The 21,946-nt window shown below is 38.6% G+C and overlaps 1 protein-coding gene across 2 annotated transcripts in view; it reads right to left on the reverse strand.

The window, feature by feature from the left end:
- Nucleotides 1-83: 83 nt before the first annotated feature.
- musk (muscle, skeletal, receptor tyrosine kinase) overlaps nucleotides 84-21,946 on the reverse strand; it is a 28,628-nt gene continuing 6,765 nt past the window's right edge. The window contains exons 6-17 of one of the 2 annotated variants that reach the window (XM_058412331.1): nucleotides 21,283-21,407; nucleotides 16,440-16,599; nucleotides 15,566-15,572; nucleotides 14,145-14,408; nucleotides 12,386-12,552; nucleotides 11,953-11,976; nucleotides 11,248-11,336; nucleotides 9,630-9,789; nucleotides 8,862-9,045; nucleotides 8,150-8,344; nucleotides 6,202-6,350; nucleotides 84-5,807 (exon numbers count right to left, since the gene is read on the reverse strand). In XM_058412331.1, the coding sequence (XP_058268314.1) occupies nucleotides 5,122-5,807; nucleotides 6,202-6,350; nucleotides 8,150-8,344; nucleotides 8,862-9,045; nucleotides 9,630-9,789; nucleotides 11,248-11,336; nucleotides 11,953-11,976; nucleotides 12,386-12,552; nucleotides 14,145-14,408; nucleotides 15,566-15,572; nucleotides 16,440-16,599; nucleotides 21,283-21,407 (2,210 nt within the window). In that variant the 3' untranslated portion in view covers nucleotides 84-5,121. Of the gene's footprint in view, nucleotides 5,808-6,201; nucleotides 6,351-8,149; nucleotides 8,345-8,861; nucleotides 9,049-9,629; nucleotides 9,790-11,247; nucleotides 11,337-11,952; nucleotides 11,977-12,385; nucleotides 12,553-14,144; nucleotides 14,409-15,565; nucleotides 16,211-16,439; nucleotides 16,600-21,282; nucleotides 21,408-21,946 lie in introns of those variants that run through there. The other variant, XM_058412330.1, reaches the window with a different exon arrangement.

Here is a 21,946-nt window from a genome sequence, read left to right on the forward strand (position 1 = left end):
TTGCTCTTGAGTAATATTTGATACAGAACATGGAATTCTTTGACGGTTTATAAGAGATAGCCATACTTCCTGTCATTTCCAGGCACTTTCTATTACAAGGCTTAACTTTGGCTTTGAAAGGAAGTCTTTCTGCTTGGTGCACAATCTGTGTAATGGACCCAAGCACCTCAAATGGCCACATAATTATGAGTTGTGGTTGAAACAGCTATTAAGAGATATACGAGATTTTAAGTACGATACCATTGACTGAGGTATTAATATGAAAGTTTATGAAGCTCTTTACAGACGATAAGGTGAGAGAGCCGGACAGACGAACTGAGTTAGCATAAATTCCCATTGGCGCTATTGTAGGAGTCACAATAGACTAACTTGTCAATGAAAAAAAGAGTTGAAGAGGTCCAAAAAATAAACTCAGAATTGAATAAATAAAGAACAAATCTTTTGCACTAAACATGGTTAAGTATGTATTTCTGTGTTAAAGATCTTATATCCAAGGTCTGCAATGAATAATTATAATCATATCTGAATGCTGCAACAAAAAAAAAGAAGGGGGGAAACTGCGGCCGAGGTCATTTATCTGAGATGAAGGTGTCCAGAATCTAATAACAGCTCAGAGTTCAACAACCAGCTGTGTTTTTTTCCATCATTTAAACAAGGACTAATATTCAAATGGAAATGATAAAGAAACAGTAACTATGACTATGAAGATGCCACACTTCTGATCGGTGGTTTTGTTGTCAATTACAGATAACAGACGGATTACTATACTAAACACTGAGCAAATGGTTATCGTTAAGAAAGATTGTAGTTAGGTCCTTATTTATATCTAGTCAGCATGTTTATATGTGACTCAGTCTCGGTTTATATGAATGAAGACAACAAACTTGAGGAGGGTTAAAAACAGTCTACCTCACTCTGTTTTCAACAGCTGACTGCACAAAGCAAACGAAAGTGATTCATATTAGTATTAGATAAATTTACTGTAGGAAGCTTTTAGGTCATGGCTGCCTCCCTACACTGCTGTAGAGAAAAACTCCCATTTCCTCTGCTAGATTTGAAATTCTTTCTGAACATGCAGGTTATAACCTTTTTTAAACCTAACGTCATGTGGGTCAGTGAAAGTTGAAGGTTTGAACAAGGTCCATAAAGTCCTGCTTTCACCCCCTCACTTTCTGTCAGAACCAAAAGTTCTTGGCGGGAAATGTTGGCGCACTTTGGAAGCTTCGTGTGCTTTTTTCTGAAGCCGCTTGAGCTACAGACCGACTATTCTGGCGTTTCTTTCAAGCTGCTTTTGTCGACCTGACTTAACATTTTAGCCGTATAAAAATTACATAACCATACTAGTTATCACACATACACACACAACCACATGAGCTATGAAATTCATATTACAAAAGCAAAAGAGGAGGCTATTTTATCACTCAGTGGGTGTTAGAAAAACAAGCTCAACGAATGTGCTGATGCAGTGCTGCCCCCTACCTGTCACTCAGAGAAGCAGCAGTTCTGGTATAGATTTAGTTCATTTTATCTTATATAACATGGATTACATATAAAACAAACTGTAGCCTAAAAAACTACAAATCTGCAAAATTTTTAGTTCACATCTGCATTCCCTTAATACAGTACCTGAGTTGAAGTACTACCCATATCTTTCCTTGTCTTTGGGGTAGGTTTCTTTGTACATTTACTACATATTTTACCTTTAAATCTGCACCTAATCTATTTATTATTTAAAATGTGCACTATATCTAGATTTCCAGGTGAAACATACATATTAAAGGTAAAGGTAACATTGTCGCCAATGTCAAGAAAAAGTATCATAGTATCATATATTTATATGAGTGTAAGTTATATGGGGTTATTACGCATACATTGTTTTTTTACGGTGAGGTACTTATTAACTAGCTGCTACATAAAATGTTACCAAATATAATTTTATGATAAGAAATAAGCCCGGTGAATCTAAACTGTATATAAATACATTATGCACATCGTTTGCATTTCACTGATTTTAATTCAGCTTTTCTTTTATACCAAAAAATGGTGAGTTTATACAGCTTGAACATGTAAATTGATTATTCAAAGAATAACAGGATGACCGTACTTCACACAATTTGTACATTCTATACCATTCCAGGTTATACGTCACGTGACTGCGGTGTGTGGTATAAATGATGTGATTGTTGCAATAGTTGGCTTAGGGTTTTCATGCGCAATGGGGTGAGAAAAGAATAAAATGTAGATGAAAATCTCTTTTGGATCAGAGTAGAGGAGTAAAAGGAGAATGTTGTTCAAATAGAGCCACAATCTGGCAAACCCCATCCAGTTTCGACACCGCTGTAGTGTACAGAATTCCCTCCTACAAGGCGGACTCTCTGGTCTGAAATGGACTACAGCAGCCAAAAAAACATGGTGGGAGTCAGTGTTGTCAGGGGCAGGACAAGGGTGTACGTCTATAATGAGAACGGAAGCATCAAACCTGTTGAGGAGTGGGGGAAAACTTGCCTGGTTGGATGAATCCAAGTTTCTTCTGGAAGATGATCACTCCTGATGGAGTGATAAGTCACTGGAGCCATCTGACATGGTAATAACAGAACAGGCAAGTGGTGGCAGCATGATGGAGTGGGGAATGTTTTCCTGGCACATACAGTATATGGGCCCCTGATACTCATTGAACAATGTCTGCAATGCACAGTGGAGCTAAACATCAACGCTGATCTAGTCCATTGAACACTTGGATGGGTGCTTTCAGAAGGCCAGAAGGCACAAACTAGAACTGAACAGTTCCAGGAAGATGATCATTTGTATTGTATTAATGGCCAGTCGAGAGTCTTTGGGATGAAATGGGAAGCATGTACAACCGTCTGACTAGACAGCCGTCCAATCTGCACTGAACACAATGCTTTCCACATGGTATCAATTTCTACACAAAGCACCCAGTGTTCAAGTGAATCTACATCGTTCTGTAAAAACCATAGGTGGTGCAACAACTCACTGGATCAGGAGTAGCTAATAAACCCTGCAAATCAAAGTCTGTTAGTTGGATCAAACACAAACATTAGTAAAGTGATAATGTGCCAATTTGGAATATCCTACTCTATTCAAGCAATACTGCAACGTCATCAACAACATCCTGTGTGCTCCGCTTAACCTTTCATACCTTTACTTTATACATAGAATCAATAAATACTGTTTGCAAAAAAACTCAGTAATGGCAGAATGCACACAAAAAAAACAAGAACAATATCAAAAAGGTAAAAAAAAAAGTTTCCTTAGAGTTCATTTTAGAAAGCCAACAGTTCAATGAAAAGATCATTCACTCTTCAGACACGTTTCGGCTATGACTAGTTGCTTGACTCGTTGACAAGTACAATGTCCAGACGCTGGTATTGCACCACTTCCTGTACAAATTCCAAGTGTATCACAATGACCTATAGTGGAGTCCAAAATCCTGAGTCCACTACCACTAACTGCTTTATGTTATTATTTAAAAGCGATTTTTTAATTTACATATGCAGCAAAAAGTACTACAGCACTTTATTTATATATATTTTTTTTTACTACAAATTAGATTATAATGATGTTTATTTTATGACGTGTAGTATTGAGTCAGTAAAAAAAAAAACAATTTTAGATTTCCTAAAATGACTTTTCCAGTTTAATTCAATGTTAAAATGAAGGCTTCTGGGTTTTTGCATGCAAAAGAAACAAATTCCCAGCCAATATCTTTTTTTAAAGCTGTGCAAAGTGTACATGAGACTACTATTTTATTTAAAGCAAATATAATTGTCGGAGCAAATATTAATTTAATTTGTCTGTTTTGTATTTCATTTAATGTTCAAGGCATCGTTGCTTTGAAGGCTGCTGTACAGCATTTCTTCACACAGCACTGTAGTTAGATATACTTAACACATCAAACCTCAAATATAAGCTTAGGTACAGCAAAAGATCAAGATTTCAATTCTATTGAAGCTTCTATTTTGCAACATGCGTTTCTTTCAGAGCTCAAACGAGGATACAGCTACACCTAAACACTTGATTTGAGCCTGGCTTGCAAAATTTGACCAAATGTCGTTAGAAAAAAAGCTTTAAGCTGTACATTAGCAGAGGGTCAGTCATGATATGGCACCCTGGAAGCACATAGGGTTAAGGCTACGCACACAATTAATCTATTCTGGAAAAATAATTAACAGCCACAATGAATCTACCCTTCCCCTATAAGCCATTTCATAAAGAGAGGAAGGATTTTAAATGAATCGTACCTTTATAAATTGGGTGAGTTAAACCAAACCAAACATCTAATCAAATCTGTAGCATTTATATTTATTTTATATATTTTTTCTCTATATATAGTACTATCATGTTAATATTATGATGTTAATTGTTAGCATCCAGTCAATCTTTAAGAATGATTTTTGTCACCTGTGTTACACTTTTTTGATAATATTATGTACGTTCTATTTCTCAGACAAAATTAAAGCCTATCCCAGGTAACACTGGGCATGAGGCAGGAATATACACCATGGACATACACATTCACTCAAGTATTCATACCAAGGATTGCTAATCCAACTACTGGTTCTTTAGAGGTTTGAGTAAACTGGAGAATACACTGACATGTGGATCTCCAAACATCTCAGGATCATTTAGGATAGGGGGCCAATGTAATGGGCTGGTGTGGGTGCAGGTTTTCATAGCAGTCATGCAGAAGCCAGTGATCAGGTCATCTCGGCTTTCAGTAGACTCAGGTGTAGCTTCTGCTTGGTTGGAATGAAAACCTGCACCTTCATAGATCCTTTCTGGATTATATTAGACACCCTGATTTAGAGGATCCTGGACCTGTGAGGTGGCGACACTACCTACTTTGACACCATGTAGAATTACAGGAAATGTTTGATAACATAGTATTAACAGTTATTGGTAGTGGACTCAAGTATTTGGACCCTACTTGGTATACAACTTCTGAATGATTTTATCTGGTCTGTTTATCCACACGGCTGTCTGTTGGGCAGGGTTTACGTCCCTCAGATGACACAAAACCTCAGATGAGATAAATCTGAGGATACCATGTTCCTCAATGATTGTTTCTGTGCTTTCTTCGCTGTAGATCCGCATATTGCCTCAGTTCATGCTAGAGTGAAACATCTGGTTGTGCATCCTCTCCAGGATGCGGTGAATGCTCGCAAAGCTGGGCCGGTCGCTCGGGTTGGTGCTCCAGCACAAACGCATCAAGTTATAGAGCTCCAGTGGACACTGTTCTGGGCATAGCAGCACATGGCCATCCCTGACATAGTATATCACCTCCTCATGGGCCATTCCATAGTAGGGCTGCATACCATGTGAAAAGATCTCCCAGAGCACAACTCCATAAGCCCAGACATCTGACTCAGTGGTGTAGCGGTTATAGAAGATCGACTCGGGTGGCATCCAGCGGATAGGAATGGCGTCATTCTCACTTGCCTTGTAGTAGTCAGCTGCGTAGATGTTCCGTGACAGGCCAAAGTCTGCAATCTTCACCACCAGGTTCTCGCCTACAAGGCAGTTCCTTGTGGCTAAGTCCCGGTGCACAAATTTGCGCTCAGACAGGTACGCCATGCCTGCTGCCACCTGCTTGGATATTGAAAGCTGATCCAGGCAGCTGAGTGGACACGGATCAGGCTCAGAGGACTGGGAACTGGGCCACGTCAGACTTCCCTGGCTCAGAGTGCGCTGCTGGACTGGAGAACGTCGCCGCAGGTACTCATTTAGATCTCCGTGTGCCATGTACTCAAACATTAGACACATGGGCTTCCCTACAGCACACACACCTAGAGGGGAAAAAAATAATTAAATACAGTTCTGAAGTTGAATCCTGTAACAAAAGTATCCTTGTGACTCTCATGCTATTGCTATGATCCATGGAACATTGTTCCAACACATTTTGGAGAACTTTCTCAGCAGCAGGGGTTGAAGCCAGCACTAAAATGAACAGTCTGTTTTTCTATTGTCATTTCCTTGAGGGAAGGACATGATAACAACACAAGGTCATTTTAAACAAATATCGCTTAGGCAAGTGCATGCTTAAGCCAAAATCCACATCCAAAAATGATACTTAAAATGTACTTTAGCAAATAAATCATGGCAAGTAGGATGAATCAAGCATGATTTATCAGTCTTGCTAGAATAACATTCATATGTGTTGTACAGAGTTAGCACACGTACCCAGCAGCCGGACAATGTTGGGGTGATCAAACTCGGCCATGAGAGCTGCCTCTCTCTGGAAGTCGTTCTGCATGTCAGCTGAGGCCTCCTCCTTTAGCATCTTTACAGCCACCATGGTGAAGGCTTCATGTGGCAACAGCCCTGGAGCCCTACAGGACAATCACCACACATGAATAGTTCAAATTTCCCAAAAAGTTCCAAAAACATTTTTGCTTGTGAATCCTCATGACACCCATTTCTGTATATGGCGTGCACCATTGCAGACAGTGTTTTACAGATAAGAAAGTCATGTTTTCAAATCCTAAAACGGCCAAACTGCTATGTTTGGGTCCTTAAGCAAGATCTTTAGATCACGTGTATCCTACATCAGTTGCATTTTTAAAGCATCAGCCAAAAAAGCAAATGTCCAGGATTGTGTGTTGTTTTAACAATGTACACGTTATTACAATACTTTAATGTGAATATGTTTCTTATTGTTTGTTACATAATTGTACAGTATTTTATTGGCAACCCATTTGCTAGAAAGTATTGTAAAACTAAGAGCTAGATTTCCTATAAATGTAGTGCTACTTGACAGATTATGGGCTGATGTGTAAGACCTCGGCACTCCACTACCATCATTAAAACACAAATTAAAGGAATAACTTAAAAAAAAGATCATTAAGTGTTTATCCAAATGATGCTTTGGTTTCCAAAATGATGCAATGAATTAAAATTATGCCAAATACCCAGATCTGCCAGTTGCTTGCATAAAGAAAGGTCCGAAACAGGACTTTGTTAGCACCGGTCATTTGTTAATTAGATATAATTTGCTGCCTATGTGCATGCAGATGACCTGGTAGGCCTGGTTGGCTCAACCAGCCAAGGAAAATAGTTGCTAAATCAGCTGTAATTTTGGCAGCAGAAGAGTAAAGCTAGTACAGGATAGTGTAGCTGATGTTTTGCCGAACAATGAAGCACAGAAATGAGAAGTCATGCAAATAGATGTGTAACCTATAACCCCCTTACCACCATCAAGAGTCCTTCTCACAGCAAAGCTGAATCACTATGTAGCCCAAGTGCCTGAGCTACAGCACGCTTTTCAATGCGAAACATTTAGCTTAGACTACACGCTGACCTTCACTGAGGGTTAGCATACACAATCTGGACTGTAATGTTAAACACAGCTTCAGCTTCATGATAAACAGCAGGCACTTTTTGTCTCATAGTTTGACAGTGTGCTCTACTTGAACCAATTACACGTGGCCATGAAAGAGAAGAACACACGTTCGGTCAGAGTAATCAGAGTAAGAGAGAAACACAGAAGCCCTTTTTCTCTGCTGCTGGGTCATAATGGCAGCCATTCAGGCGCGGACTTAGCATGCCATTAAAAGTGCACTTCCTGTGCTCCAGTCTCCCGAATGTTCCTGGAGAAGGTAAATACCAGCAGAGCCTCTATAAATAGTGCTCTAAGCAGTGCCTACTGGCACGATAAAGTCTGCAGGGAAGTTTCACATCAGTGCCCATATGATGCCTGATGATAGCCTCATCTCTGTATCTATTTCAGGAGTGAGCTGTATGAGTTTGACACCCCACACTGCTGTTCCCAGGAGTCTACACGAACCCACCGCATGCCTTCCTATTGCAGGCAGATTACATGGCAGTGGATTATGCAAACAGCAGTTGATGTACTGCTTGTGTGTATATGTGTCATGTCCACACAGGACGACTTTTGACATGAAAGGTTATTTATCATGCTAGATTTGTACAAGGCAGAGCTTTGTAAAGAAAATCATTTTGGAATTCCAAAATGATTTATTTTAATATTTCCCACACAAGTGCTACAAGTTGAACTGGTCAGTTATTTAGAGATATTCGGTTATATGCATAAACCTTCTTCTAATCTGGGTCAGCAGATCCTAATGGCTGTACCACTAGACATAGCACTTGGCATAGCTTTGCTTCTCACCTTGCTTGAAACACTCGTCCGAAGGCCCCTTCTCCGATGTCACGCACATATTCGATGTTGTTACGCGGGTACTCGAGTGCCAGAAGCTTGGAGTTGAGCAGCAGAGGAAGGCGCTGGTACATGGGGTTCGGGTGAAGTCTGTCTAACAGCAGCTCAGAGGGAAGCGCGGTGAGAGTCGGCGCCTCCATGGCCCTGCTGAGAATGCACAACAGATCACACAATGAGAGGTCAAGAAAAATCCTGAACAGAGAATTCTCATGAGGAGACAGTGTTTCAGTGTTTGTTTGCCTGATCACTATTTTGTGCCTTCGCTTTTCTTTTTCCAAAATTGTAATGAGACCTAAGATATAAGAAAGTCCCAAATAAATAATAAATGCAACCCCATTAAAGATGATTATTATGATTTTAATTACTACTGTTCTTCTTGTTGCTGTTTTTCAAGATTATATTTAAGTCAATACATGTTTCCCTCCCTTTCCTCCAAAGAAACAAAGGACATCCTGTGCTGAAGGCAGCTCTTAAGATAAAAATCAAGGGGGTTAAAACTGTAAACAAAAACAGTAATGATCTTAGAATTTCTGCCTTGTTCCAAATACATGCATGTTCTTGTCTTAGTCTCAGAAGCACTATTACCTCAACATGTTTAATGCTATGGGACATCAGTGTAGCTGAACCTAAAAATTTCCATAAATAATATAAAACGTCCGCACACCTTTTTCGACGCTTCCACCTTTTTCTCCTCTTGAGACACATGAGCAGAATGATAGTGAAGAAGGCTACGCCTGCAAATCCAGCCATGATGAATATGATAACACTCATGTAGTAGCCAGTGGACACAGCAGGCATGGGGTTTGAGGTGCTCACTTTTGGAGCAGGCAGCATTCTCACATTGGTAACTACTGAGAAATATATATAAAAACATATTTTATCCACCAATAGGACTAGAGAATAAATGAATAGACATTTTAAAATTTGTCATGTCATGTAAATAGGTCATTATTTTGCATGCTATTGATTGATTGATTGATTAATTCGTAATCCTCTATTTTATGGTGCCCCCTGGTGGTGCATTGTCTCTAAGCTACGTTTAAGCTAAGCTAAGTTTTTTAAAATAGTTTTTAAAAGTTTCAACAAATATTTTTCTACTATCACAGACAGTGGACAAAAGGTTTTCCACCATTTATACCATTCATAAGGTTTAAATAAAAAGGCTTTTTAAATGTTCAGAGATAGATATATAGCAGCAACAACAACAGTTGAATTAACTAGCCCTTTATTATGAATATGTTGGATTTGGAAACATTTTTTGGACAATCAGAGGCACGGCAGATGACACTGGACACCAGCTTTACTTAATGTCTCAGAAAACAGCCTCCTAAAAATTTAACACTGAACAGGAGAACTAAATAAGGGAATGAGGATATATATCTTTGTATAAATGTATGCGTAATAGTGATAAATCCTAAGAACATTGTGGTACCTTCTTCACATTTGGGCACCAGGCAGTACTCCCAGCGTATACTAGGGTTAGTGGAGTAGCACCATGGCCGGTCGCTCTCCCCCCCAGGATTGCGGCAGAAGTTCTCAGCATTCTTCAGCTCTGGGATGACGTTCACAGACAGCCTGTGAGGATGAGGATCCTAACAGGAAGAGTAAGAGTCATGTGTGTTCGAGATGTTCAAGTGAAATTATGTTTGTTGTGTTGTTTACAGTTAACGGTCACTTTTGTTATAGCATATTTGGTTTAAATTAGCTTTAGATGAAGTGGTGTTTCCAAGAAACTGGACACTTGTGATAAGCTAACCAGAGAATAGTGAGAGGGTAATTAAATGTCTGCCACCTGCTCACTTCATCAGCCTTAATATCAGTTTCACTACACTTCATTTCATAGATGTAATATAGTTCATTTCATAGCCATTATGCTTTCGTGCTTTGAATTGTGGTTCTTGTGGTTCTTCACCTCCTCTGCAAAAATATCAAAAGGTCAAGGTGAATATCAAGTTAAATGAGTTCTCTAGCACATATAACTGAAACGCTATGACTTTTAAAGACAACTGGGCGGTATAGCTCAGGGTAAAGCCTCAATCTGAACTCGTGCTTCTGAAGATATGCTGAAACAAATGTATTTATCGTTTCGTTTGTAATTCATTTAGCAGAAAGATTTCCATTTCCTCATGGGATGAATATTAAAGTCAACCTAGTCCAACCATTTTAAAGCAGTAAAATGGTTAGACATTAAACATACTATGCTCTCATTGCAAGAAAGCACAGCTGCTGTATTTTCCTGCTTTCCCTCTATCCAGATTACGCTATGCTATTAGTTATGGTGCGGTTCCAAAAATGTGATTCTGTGTGTGTGAACCTACTTCTGTCCAACAAAATCAGAAAGTGTTCAGACTGATAAGTTCAGTTATCATTTACTGTACTGCTTTTGGACCGTGGATAGCATTAGCCTATATCTTGATCACTAGTAGCTGCTAGTATACTAGCCTCATGTCATGTTTTATATCTTGTTGGAGACCAACTCTGCCAGCAAGAGTAGGAATATCTGATTTTTTTTTAACAGCATTTATTAAAAGGTTAGATTAAACATTATTTATTTGTCCAGCACAACACACAGATGCAATCTTGAGATCTCGGGAATTTGGTGGCCAAATCAAAACCTTGAACTCTTTATGATCCCATCAGATCCTTACACTTACCCATTGTATTTCATGCTTCCAAAAACGAACTGACTGGTCATTTGCTGGCTAATATATCCAACCCTTTGACAGGTGTGATTGTAATGAGATAATCAGTGATGATCAGTGCTATTCACTTCACCTCTCTGTGGTTTTAATGTAATGGCTGGTTGTATGTATGTATATGTATACTGAGTATGTATTAATAAATTTAAAAAATGTCAGTGGAGGCTCTGGGCAAAGATAGTAAGACAAGTGGTGTGTGTGTGCGTGTGTGTGTGTGTTTGCATGTTGAATAGCTTTGCTTATACCCTGTCCCTAATGACCCTGAATGCGCTCAGACAGTCATGATAACGGTTATCTTGCATCCCAGCTCCCCAACAGACTTAATTAAAGTAAAAGCAAATAAATAAATACCTGCTGGTCCCATCGCTGGCAAGGAATACCAGATGCTGTGACATTGTGATTGCCTTGATAAAACCTTCCTCTATCATTGTAGCACGTTGCTGTTTGAGAAAGAGCAAACACGCTGTAAATCTGCAAATGTATTTAATTCATTTAATACTCTACTGAATCAATTATTAAATAAGAGAAAGTGCAAATACTATATGGCCAAAAGTATGTAGACATCTTACCAATCGCACTCATATATGGTGCAACAAGGCACCCAAATGTATAGAATGTTTTTGCATGCTATAGCATTACAATTTCCCTTCACTGGAACTAAGAGGCCCAAACCTGCCGCAGTATGAAAAAGTACCTGTGCACAATGCAAGCTTTCATGAAGGCATGATTTTGCCAAGACTGGTGTAGAAGAACTAGAGTGTACTTCAGAAATCCCTGATCTCAACCCCACTGAACACTTCTGAGATCGACTGGGACACCAAACTGCACACCAAACCTCCAAACATCAGTGCCTGATCTCAATAATGCTCTTATGCCATACCATAAATTCCAACATCCACATTCTAAACTCTGGTGAAAATCCTTCCTGGAAGAGTGGAGGATATTATCAGCAAAGGGCGACTAAATCTGGAATGGGATGTTCACAAATGGGTGTAATGTTCAGGTGTCTACAAACTTTTGCCTTTATAGTGTATTGAATAGGAACACCACACATACTTGTGATTTGGTCTTTCTTCATCTCTGTAGGAAAAAGGAAAAAGAAATTGTAGACACTCAGCACATATGACAGAATGTAATGGTGATTGATGATATTTAGGCATTTGTCACCAATTATGCTGTGCTGTGATCAGTTTGAGAATGAAATTCTGCTGTGTTCAGTAACATTTTGGGCTCAAAATTGCAAGATTACACATTTAGACAAAAGTGGTACAGAATAACTGAGCCAGAGTGGAGCAATAAAACCATCAACATTTGTCCTTGGCTTTCATCATAACCATAGTGTATTGCTTCACACTGATCTAATGCATGTGGGAAGCTACAGTCTGCATTTCTCATTGGACAATGGTTTAAATGTCTGATGGACAGTATAATTCCTCTGATGTCCTAATTTTCAATATGTTTTGCCGTACTTCAGCAAAAAGTTTCTTACCTACAAACGCTACAGCGGTGCAGGACGATGGAGCAGACTCCTGACTGGGCAGAGTTTCACAGTCTGGAAAAGTGAGGCTTGGAGAAATCATTCCTCTGAGATTCCTCTCCTCCATCGAGTGCCATTCCTTATAACAGTAGAGCTCCTTCACAGCCAGACAGTGCTCCCTGTGAGGCAGTTAAGGGATAACATTCATACCTTCGAGAAGCAACGTGAGACACTTGTATTGCCTAAATGAGGAGGCAAATATGTGATGGAGAAAATGTCATCATTGTTTTATTAGTGACTGCAAAAGCAGAACTTTACATTAGGGCTACATGTCACCTATATAAAATATTCATGACAAACTAGCTCACACTGATTAGGGGTAAATATTGAGATTCGTTGTTACAGGAGGTCATTCATACCATTTGCAATCTATCTATCTATCTATCTATCTATCTATCTATCTATCTATCTATCTATCTATCTATCTATCTATCTATATGAGTCTAATTTCAATATTAGAATTTTGATGTACATCATTAAATCCTCATAATTGTTAGATTACAATGTTCCTCAACATTAATGGTAGCTAGCGTAGTCACCCTTATCGTAAAACTAGCGCTGCTCCATTGCATCCTCTTTACATTAATTTATATCAATTTAGATATTTCATCGTCAGAGTTTTTTTTCTAGTCATAGGGCATAGCTACTACACTGGTTATAAAATAAACCTTGCGTCCTTGTGGTCCTTGTGTTATGTTTCATAATTGTTTTCTACATGCATCATAAAATGACTATTTTGCTAAGGGCAGTAGTAAAGCAGGAAAATATCCATTATGAGCAGTGAGAGGTGAAGTGAATAACACTCCTCATCTCCTCATCATGGTGGGTGGGATATATTAGGCAGCAAGTGAACATTGTGTCCTCAAAGTTGATGTGTTAGAAACAGGAAAAATGGGCAAGTGTAAGGAGCGAGTTTGACGAAGGGCCAAATTGTGATGGCTAGACCATTGGATCAGAGCATCTCTGCAGCTCTTGTGGGGTGTTCCCGGTCTGCAGTGGTCAGTATCTATCAAAAGTATCCTTTAAGTCCTGTAAGTATCCATTAAGTCGTAAGTCATGCTCATGGAGGCCCCACTTTGCAACTTACAGGACTTAAAGGATCTGCTGCTAACATCTTGGTGCCAGATACCATCAGCACACTAGGGATCTAATGGAGTCCATGCCTCGATGGGTCGGGGCTGTTTTGGCAGCAAAAGATGGACCAACACAATATTAGGTCATAATGTTATGCCTGATCAGTGTAATGTTTAATATTTGATCAGTGTAATATTTAACACTTTTTTGTATTGGGACTACCAGTGTTGGATGCCTGGTTCTGTCTCTTCCAATTAGATATTTTTTTATTTCAATTACATCTAACATCTATCATATTCTGTACTATTTATAAATATTGTCTAGTAATGTCCATTCATTTTGTTCCAGTCACTGATCCATGCCCTTGAGTTGATTATTGAGATTTAGGTGCTGAGGAGTCAAAAAAAGGTGCACTGAGAACTTGTATGCTAAATTTCAGATATAGAAAACACTAACAAAACAGGTTCATATGCAAAATATATCCATCACTGAGCTGTTAAGAAGACAACATTAAGATTTTCTTAAAAATATACCCAAGGTTGATTGTCATTGACAGAAGGCTTGAGTGGCATGTCTTTGAAAGGTTTGTGAAAGTTTTCACAGATTTGCTGAAAATTGCTGTGATTCAGATGTGTACCTGCAGACAGGTTTGGGTGTGGGACCGAGGCCTGATGGGCTGCAGTCCAGGAAGGCAGCATGGCAGAGCAGCGAGCGAGCTGCAGGCTGGCACAGCGAGCTTGTTCCCTCCAGCTCAGCCCAGCCTCCATGCGCCAGGAACTCCTGCGCCTGCTCTGGCTCCGGCAGAGAAGAATTAAAGAAGACAAGTGCTGACTGACGCAACAGCCCACGGCACACTTCACCCCTGTACATACTGCAGTAACCAGCACTACCTTTGTACAGCCTGGGGAAAGAGCAGGACACGATGAAGAATAGTATCATTAGCAATGTAGCAAAGAACGTGCAAAAAGACACAACCAAGCACTTAGTTGAGCTTAGAATGTCCTCACAGGAGCACTATGTTCACAAATGTTTTATTCCTCTCATACCGTTTTACATCTGACAGTTACACTGGAGACTCCTTTAAAGAAAATTATAAATGAAGATCGTGAACCTCCTCACCATACCAAAACATTTTTCTATAAGTTGCTATAGAAACAATTCATTTCAGAACTAGCTCATTAATAGTTCATTAACAGCTATGACCAATCAGATTCAGCTACTGACCAATCAGATTCAAAAGTTAGAAACTAGAACATCTGCTTAGAATATTTTAATGCTTTTATTATTGTTTTATATGTACGCACCCACACACACACACTCATCTTAAACTTAGCGTGAGTCTGTAAATACAAAAACATCTCACATAAACAATGAACAAAGCATGACTGTTTTATCCAGAATTACTCTCCGCACAATGAAGAACAAAGCCCAAGGCACATGACTATTTCACTCAATTTAACGTTCCTCTAATCATGCCCAGATGTCAAATCTGAGCCATGTAGTGTTAAATCTGACGGAGCATTTACTTCGGTTCACATTTAATTCAGAACATGTGGTAAGGGTGGTTTAGCATAATACATTACAGGCTGCTTATGTATATGCTTATATACATCAACCATTATCCAGCCCATATGCTCCACTTTTCCCAGTAGCAAACCAGCCACTTAAATGAAATATATTATCCAGCTGCCAGACTTCATGAAGAGGAAACTCAAAGGGTTTTTTTTTTTTCCCCTATTCATTCTTTCTACACTAGAAAGAATTTATTGTTTCCTTATCAAGACCATAGATCAGAATTATAGCCAGATCCAACACTAACTCCTGTGGATTATAAGAGGATCCAACAAAAGCTTTGGGGGGAGTAAATGTTACTGAGGGCTAATAGATATTCACTCAAGTTCTGCAAGGTATACGGAGTAAAAGGCCAACGTCCAATTTTCCAATGCTGAACGAATTAAACGCAAGGTTTAATGTTTCAGATTGAGAGATAACTGAACCCCAGTACATCAAATTGTAGCCAATGCAACCATAGTGTTTTTCATGTGTAAAGATTCTTACCTCCACTCTATGGGAAAATCGCAGGATCCAGAAACCAGCATCAGGACAAAGCCGAAGAAGAAAGAAAAAGTTAAGCAGTTTCTTGGCCATGACAAAGAATAATGCAGCCACTCTGTAATGCAGACCATGCTTGTGATGTGTTTGGCCCAGAAAATGTGTGTGAATGTGTGTGTGTGTGTGTGGCCTGGAGGAAAGAACAGGTGTGAACTTTGAAGGTCTGGATGGGCTAATGGGGGGGTGCTGAAAGAACATTCTGCGTTTTATGCTACATCAGAAGGGCAGCATGGTCAACGGAGAGAAAAAAAGAAAAGAAAAAGAAAATCGATTTTTTTTCCCTTGCTGTTGATAAAGCAAAGTAATTCTGTTCGGCTCACAAACACGACATAATAAATCTCAGTAATCCCTGACACTTTAACAGATTGCAGTTTTTGTACAATACTGTGTCTTCACTTCACGGCAAGTTAGAGTCATGAATATATCTGGGGTGAGGGGTCCAACCCTGAAAGAACAGCTAAGCTAACAAATAAGGCCTGGCTGAAATAACACCTCTCAGTAAATAAACACACACACACACACACACACACACACACTAGCTCAGATACATGCACACCATACAGCTCAGATACAACTGAAATTAAATGAAATAAAATTCAATAAAAAAAAGTCTATTAAAAAGCACTAAGATCAGGAATTGTAACATGTCCGTCCTTCAGTAGTAACCTAGAAGGCCCAGACCACATGCCTATTCCTTACAAAAATGCCAAACCGAGACAAAAACAACAAAAAAGCCCACTACTAGGGCCAGATTTGTTGAGAGTGGAAGGTGACTGTGAGTCTGTGTTGATAATAAGTGCTGTGTTTGGAATAAGCCCACCTGAGACAGTGATCTTGGCAGTGGCTTTGACAGTATTAGCTCCTCCGCTGTGTTGATTAGTGGCCTGGCATGTGTAAAGAGCCGGCTTATTTACCACCACATGCAGGATGGAGACAATCACCTCCCCAACCAGTGTCTCCTCCACTGATGCTCCTGTGATCTACAGCAGAGAAGCAGATAGATAGATATATAGATAAATAGGCAGACAGACAGACAGACAGACAGACAGACAGACAGACAGACAGATAGATAGATAGATAGATAGATAGATAGATAGATAGATAGATAGATAGATAGATAGATAGATAGAATAACAATAAAAGCAAAAGCATTAAAAATGTGCTTAAAATGATGCTTATTCTATTCATAACCGAAATCATATCTATATTATTTACCATAAATTAAATGACATTAACCCGGGTTGGTCAGTTTAAATGCTGAATTCCTACAGCACCACTGATGTGATGATATTTTGGTTATTTTTAATAGAGTTAGGAGTCAAGGGGCTTTTTTTTTTTTTTACCATATATAGCTGTTGCAGAACACAGTGTAATGAAACAACAAACAAGTGAAAAGAATATTAACCTCTTAAAGTGCATAAAGTGCATGTGTGAACAGTGCAAGACAAATACAGTGCAAGCAAGAGACAGTGGAAACAGACCATATAATACACCATACACTACAAGACATATAGATACATAAAGATAGCACTGACCATGCCAGGTGTGCAAAAACAGCTGTAGCAGCATTTTATAGGTATAAAAATGTAATGTGAAATGCACTGGCCTAAAGTTTGTGGACATGTCATGATCACATTCCAAAGTACTTGTTGTACATCCCATTCCCCATTTGCTGTTATAATAAGCTCCAATCTCCTCACAAGGTTGTCCACTCGATTTTGGAGCATGGCTGTGGGAATTTGTGTTCATTCAGCCACAAGAACATTAAGGAGGTCAAGCACTGATGTCAGGCAATAAGGCTTGGGGCATGTCGGTGTTCCATTTCATCCCAAAGGTGTTCAGTGGGGTTGAGATCAGGGATCTGTAAAGGACACTTAAGTTCTTCCACTTCCAAACTTGGCAAACCATGTCTTCATGGACCTTACTTTTTGCACAGGGGCTTTGTCATGCTGGAACAAGGTCCAGTGAAGAGTAAGGCTACATCATACAAAAGCATCAGATATTTTGGCAACAGTTTAGGGAAGGGACACATATGTGGTTGATGATCAGGTGTACACAAACGTTTGGCCATATAATATATAATTTATTATGGGTTTCACAAGATCTATGGTCCCAAGGTCTGTGTTTCCACTAAATTTGCCCAGGTTCTCGCAGAAACATGCACCTATTGGTCTTTGAAGGGTCATGGGGCAATGTCGAAACAGTGAAAGAGTAAAACAGCATGTGTGAGTGATTATACATAATAAACAATAAATAATAATTAACAAGGTTTTATATTTGTGTTCTAAGTGTTAATGCTACATTACTACTGATAATATGTATATAGGTTATAGATGATACATATAGTTATATATGTATAAATATAAATTATCTGTAATTTATAATTTGCTATAGACACTTATTATGAGGGTATTCTTGACCCGGACCATATTGTGAAGGCATGAAATATGAACAGTATGGAAGGGTTAATGTCCAGAATATACTTAACCTATTGTATTTCATAATGTGCTAGATTCAGACCATTATGGAAACCAAGGGCATGGAGCATATACTGGATTTACTTTCTTTGCAACCATTAGTTCAGTGAATTCTCGACACAAATAGAATTTTTCCCCAGTTCCCACCAAACGACTGAAGGCCACGTGTTAAGTATGACGTTCCCAACATGTTCCACAATTCATGGTCATGACTTTCGTGCCTCATGGGAACAAAATAAATGACAAAATAAAACATGATATTTTGCGGCCATACCTTATTATGTCATCTCAGAGGCTATGTCCGCTATATAGTTGACTCCTCCTCCTCGTACTACTACTAATAGTATAGTCACTTTCTCTAGACAAAGTCTAATACATACTAGCATTATCACACCTTAAATCAGTTAAAACACAGCCTAAGTCATTTGGCCAAATAAATCTGCTGACCTTACGAGAACATTGTGAGCCTGTGTGACAGTTTTGAGTTTTACTCACACTTCTATATTTGAAACTTGCTAGTCACAGAGCTGCTTTTAGAAGCACTTTTTCCGGCTATGGGAAATTAATGATTTACCATGTCCATATTGGGTAATTTTAGACATTCAATCTATTATACCACATCTATTCTGTAGATACTTTAAAGGGCAAAGCACCAGACAGTGCATTCAGTTACAGTGTGGTATTTAATACAAAGTAATTTTAATATTATGTGTAGTATTTTCAACATTTCTAAGTATTTCTCATGCTAATTATTGCATCTTTATATTCCAAAAGAGTATTGCATCCCTTGTAGAACAATTTGGAATTGTTTAAGTAAATCAACATATATTGTATGGTAAATTTTAGATGTAATTGTTCATTAAGTACTAAGATAACAATCTATACTACTATCTCTAAATTCATAATCAAGACAGACTGAAAAACAAGCACCATGTCTTTCGAGGGCCAGCTGAAAAAGCAAACCCCGGCTAAAGCGTTTGTTGCTGTAGCCTCTAAAATCTGGCCAATTACAAGCCCTTAATAATACACAGAACAAGGCTCAGATTATACGCCTGGCTTTGATGAATGTATTCGTCAGTGGATTTGAAAATTGCTGTTCTATTTTACTGTGGGAAAGGAAGGCAGATAAAAATGATGAGAACTCCAGTCATAAATAAAGGAAGGACGAGGTCATGTTTGGTAACATAAGACTGCACCGGATAGCGGTGCCAAGAGAGCACACTGACATTAAACCTCTGACTATACCCCCCATCTTTAAACAACCCGTCTACACAGCTCCTTATCAAGAGCTAAAAAGTCATTTACAACATAACAGTTGGATAGGAGTATTCTAACTCATGTCAACACTTTATCAATCAACTTGGTCTACAAGCAACTCCTGATACACGGAAAAATACAGGCTACTTCAACAGCAGTCCTTACAAAGTCCTCTAGAACACCAAGGTACTCTTAATCTTAATGCCTTAGAGAATATCCTGCGGAATGTGAAATAAAAATAGAATCAGGAATCCAGTGTACCAAAGGGAATGTCAGAGGTGTTAGCTCATATCCTGCGAAGTGTTCACTAGTGTGAACCATTCTATTTATTTTTCTACTAGTTGTCCAGGATTGCGGGGAAACAAGTAGCTAAAAACTGACCCAGAACATTCTGTAATTTTAGCGCAGGTAATTATTAGTTTAGTTAAACAACAGCGAAGACCACATCAATTCCTCACAAAAGACATACACAGGCTCCAAATTACATTTGCAGCTAAAGCTTTGTTGCTAAAAACTATAATATTAAAATACATCAAGCAGCACAGTAGCTGTTATCATACAAAAAAAATAAATCCATTTATTATATTGTTTTAATTGTTAGTATAAAATGTGATGTCTGGTTGTCTCTGCCAGGAGGTTTTATACTGACATTTTGTTTTATGTTTACTGTCCAGGAGAACCTTGGCGTTCCTATTCCTCGCCAATACCATGATATTATACTGTTAAAATCTTTAAACCTAAACATGGACAAGGTGTGCATGAGCAAAAGCCAGCAAAAGAAAGTCATAGGATTAGGCAGGTTTATTGTAGAATGGTGTGGTCAAATATGAAGCTGGACAAAGAAAGGCCATGTTGACTGTGGTGTTTACTGCATTCATTCATTCATTCATTCATTCATTCATTCATTCATTCATTCATTTATTCTTTACCCTGGGCACTGTCATTCAGGTTGTGTATAATGTATAAGTGTGTAGAATTTGCCAGAATCTCTTCGGGAGTTGAAGGAACAGTTGTCTGCACACATCTCTGCTTAACCATAGAAGTGATATGAAAGTGCTTGACGCTACAACAGGCTTCATCTATTTTGAAATATTTCCAGCTAACAGAGTACACTTAGCCTGTTTTCTTTACCATATACTAACATATTTTTTCTAGTTTTTCCACCACCCCAAATAGTCAATAGATTTGTTAACTATGACTATGTAAACCTGACTGCCTACATGCTTGAGCAGTGACCTTCTCCATATTTGGAGACCAAATTACACCCCACTATCTTACGCACTTTTTCCTCTTCTGAGCTACTGTACTTTACTTCATCTTGTGCAATAGTTGTAGGAGCTGATCTTAATACACCATACACAAATTTCCCAAAAGCATCATCCGGTTCAAATCCAATTACGTTCCAGAAAGTGTCTTTATTCCAAAAATGGTACCAGCTCTACCATCGCTTGGCACTAATGAGAAACCACGAATGCGATCATGTTCTGATCTAATATACTTTATTCCCAAAGGTCTCCCTAATGATCTTTGTTTTTTATTGTGTTGTTTTGATCAGCCGTTCTGTTTTCATCACTGATCTCACAATAGTCTCTTTAAGTCATAAATATCACTGGAATGGTGTTAATGCTCATATTGTCTCGAGAATGCTAGACCCACAAGGCCTCCTGTTGGCCTGAATGTGGACATTACAGTTGGGAAATAAAAGTCAGGCAGTCTGCTGGAGCTTGCTGTACTTTGTTCGAAACCCTGGTTAAATGACTGCAATTAAATTGCAATTAGTTTGTTCTCCAGAGCTTGAACAAAGATGATGAAGCCAACTGGGCTCAGAAGGCAAAAAAAATTAAAATGATGAGGGAGGACAGAGAAGGCTGTGGAAAAATTGGTCTAGAAAAATAAGATACTGAGTGATATAATGGAAAGCAAGCTTACTGTATTCCCATTTTCCAGCCAAGTGATAGAAGGAACAGGGTTTCCAGTGGCATTGCACTCCAAGGCCACTTTAGTTCCAATCTGCACTTTCCTCTCTTTGGGAACTTTAAGTATTTTAGCAGGAGCTGAGAAAATACACAGATGTTATTAACAAAAGGATAGTGGGAAAGCGGTAAAACACTACTATATAACTCACAAATAAGCATAATGTATATTAATGTGTAAATAATGATGATAGACGCATTAATCCTTAGCAAAAATATATTAATATACATTAACAGCCTCTGAGTGATATATGGATAGATATTAATAAAAAATAATATTTACGTTTTACATCTCTTTCTAAAGGAAAAAATCCACCCTAAATGAATGGCATGATGATATTTAGAATTAATCTATGATCCTCAATTTCATTTATGATTCAATTCTGAGGTTTTTTTTTTATTTTCATCCAATTGTTGGTCTGTTTTCACTTTGGCCTTAACCCTATCCCTGCTGAAACTGGTGCTGGTAGAATTTAATCCTTGCTCAATTTTCATCAGTATATTTCATTTCTATTTCTATAACTTATCATGAGTTACTGGTTCATTTAAAGTTAGGGAAGCCGAAAATGCAAAAAGAATCTCAAATAACTAAATCTTTTTACATTATAACCTATAATTTG

This window comes from Hemibagrus wyckioides, linkage group LG16 (assembly GCF_019097595.1).
Source record: "Hemibagrus wyckioides isolate EC202008001 linkage group LG16, SWU_Hwy_1.0, whole genome shotgun sequence".
Lineage (NCBI taxonomy): Eukaryota > Metazoa > Chordata > Actinopteri > Siluriformes > Bagridae > Hemibagrus > Hemibagrus wyckioides.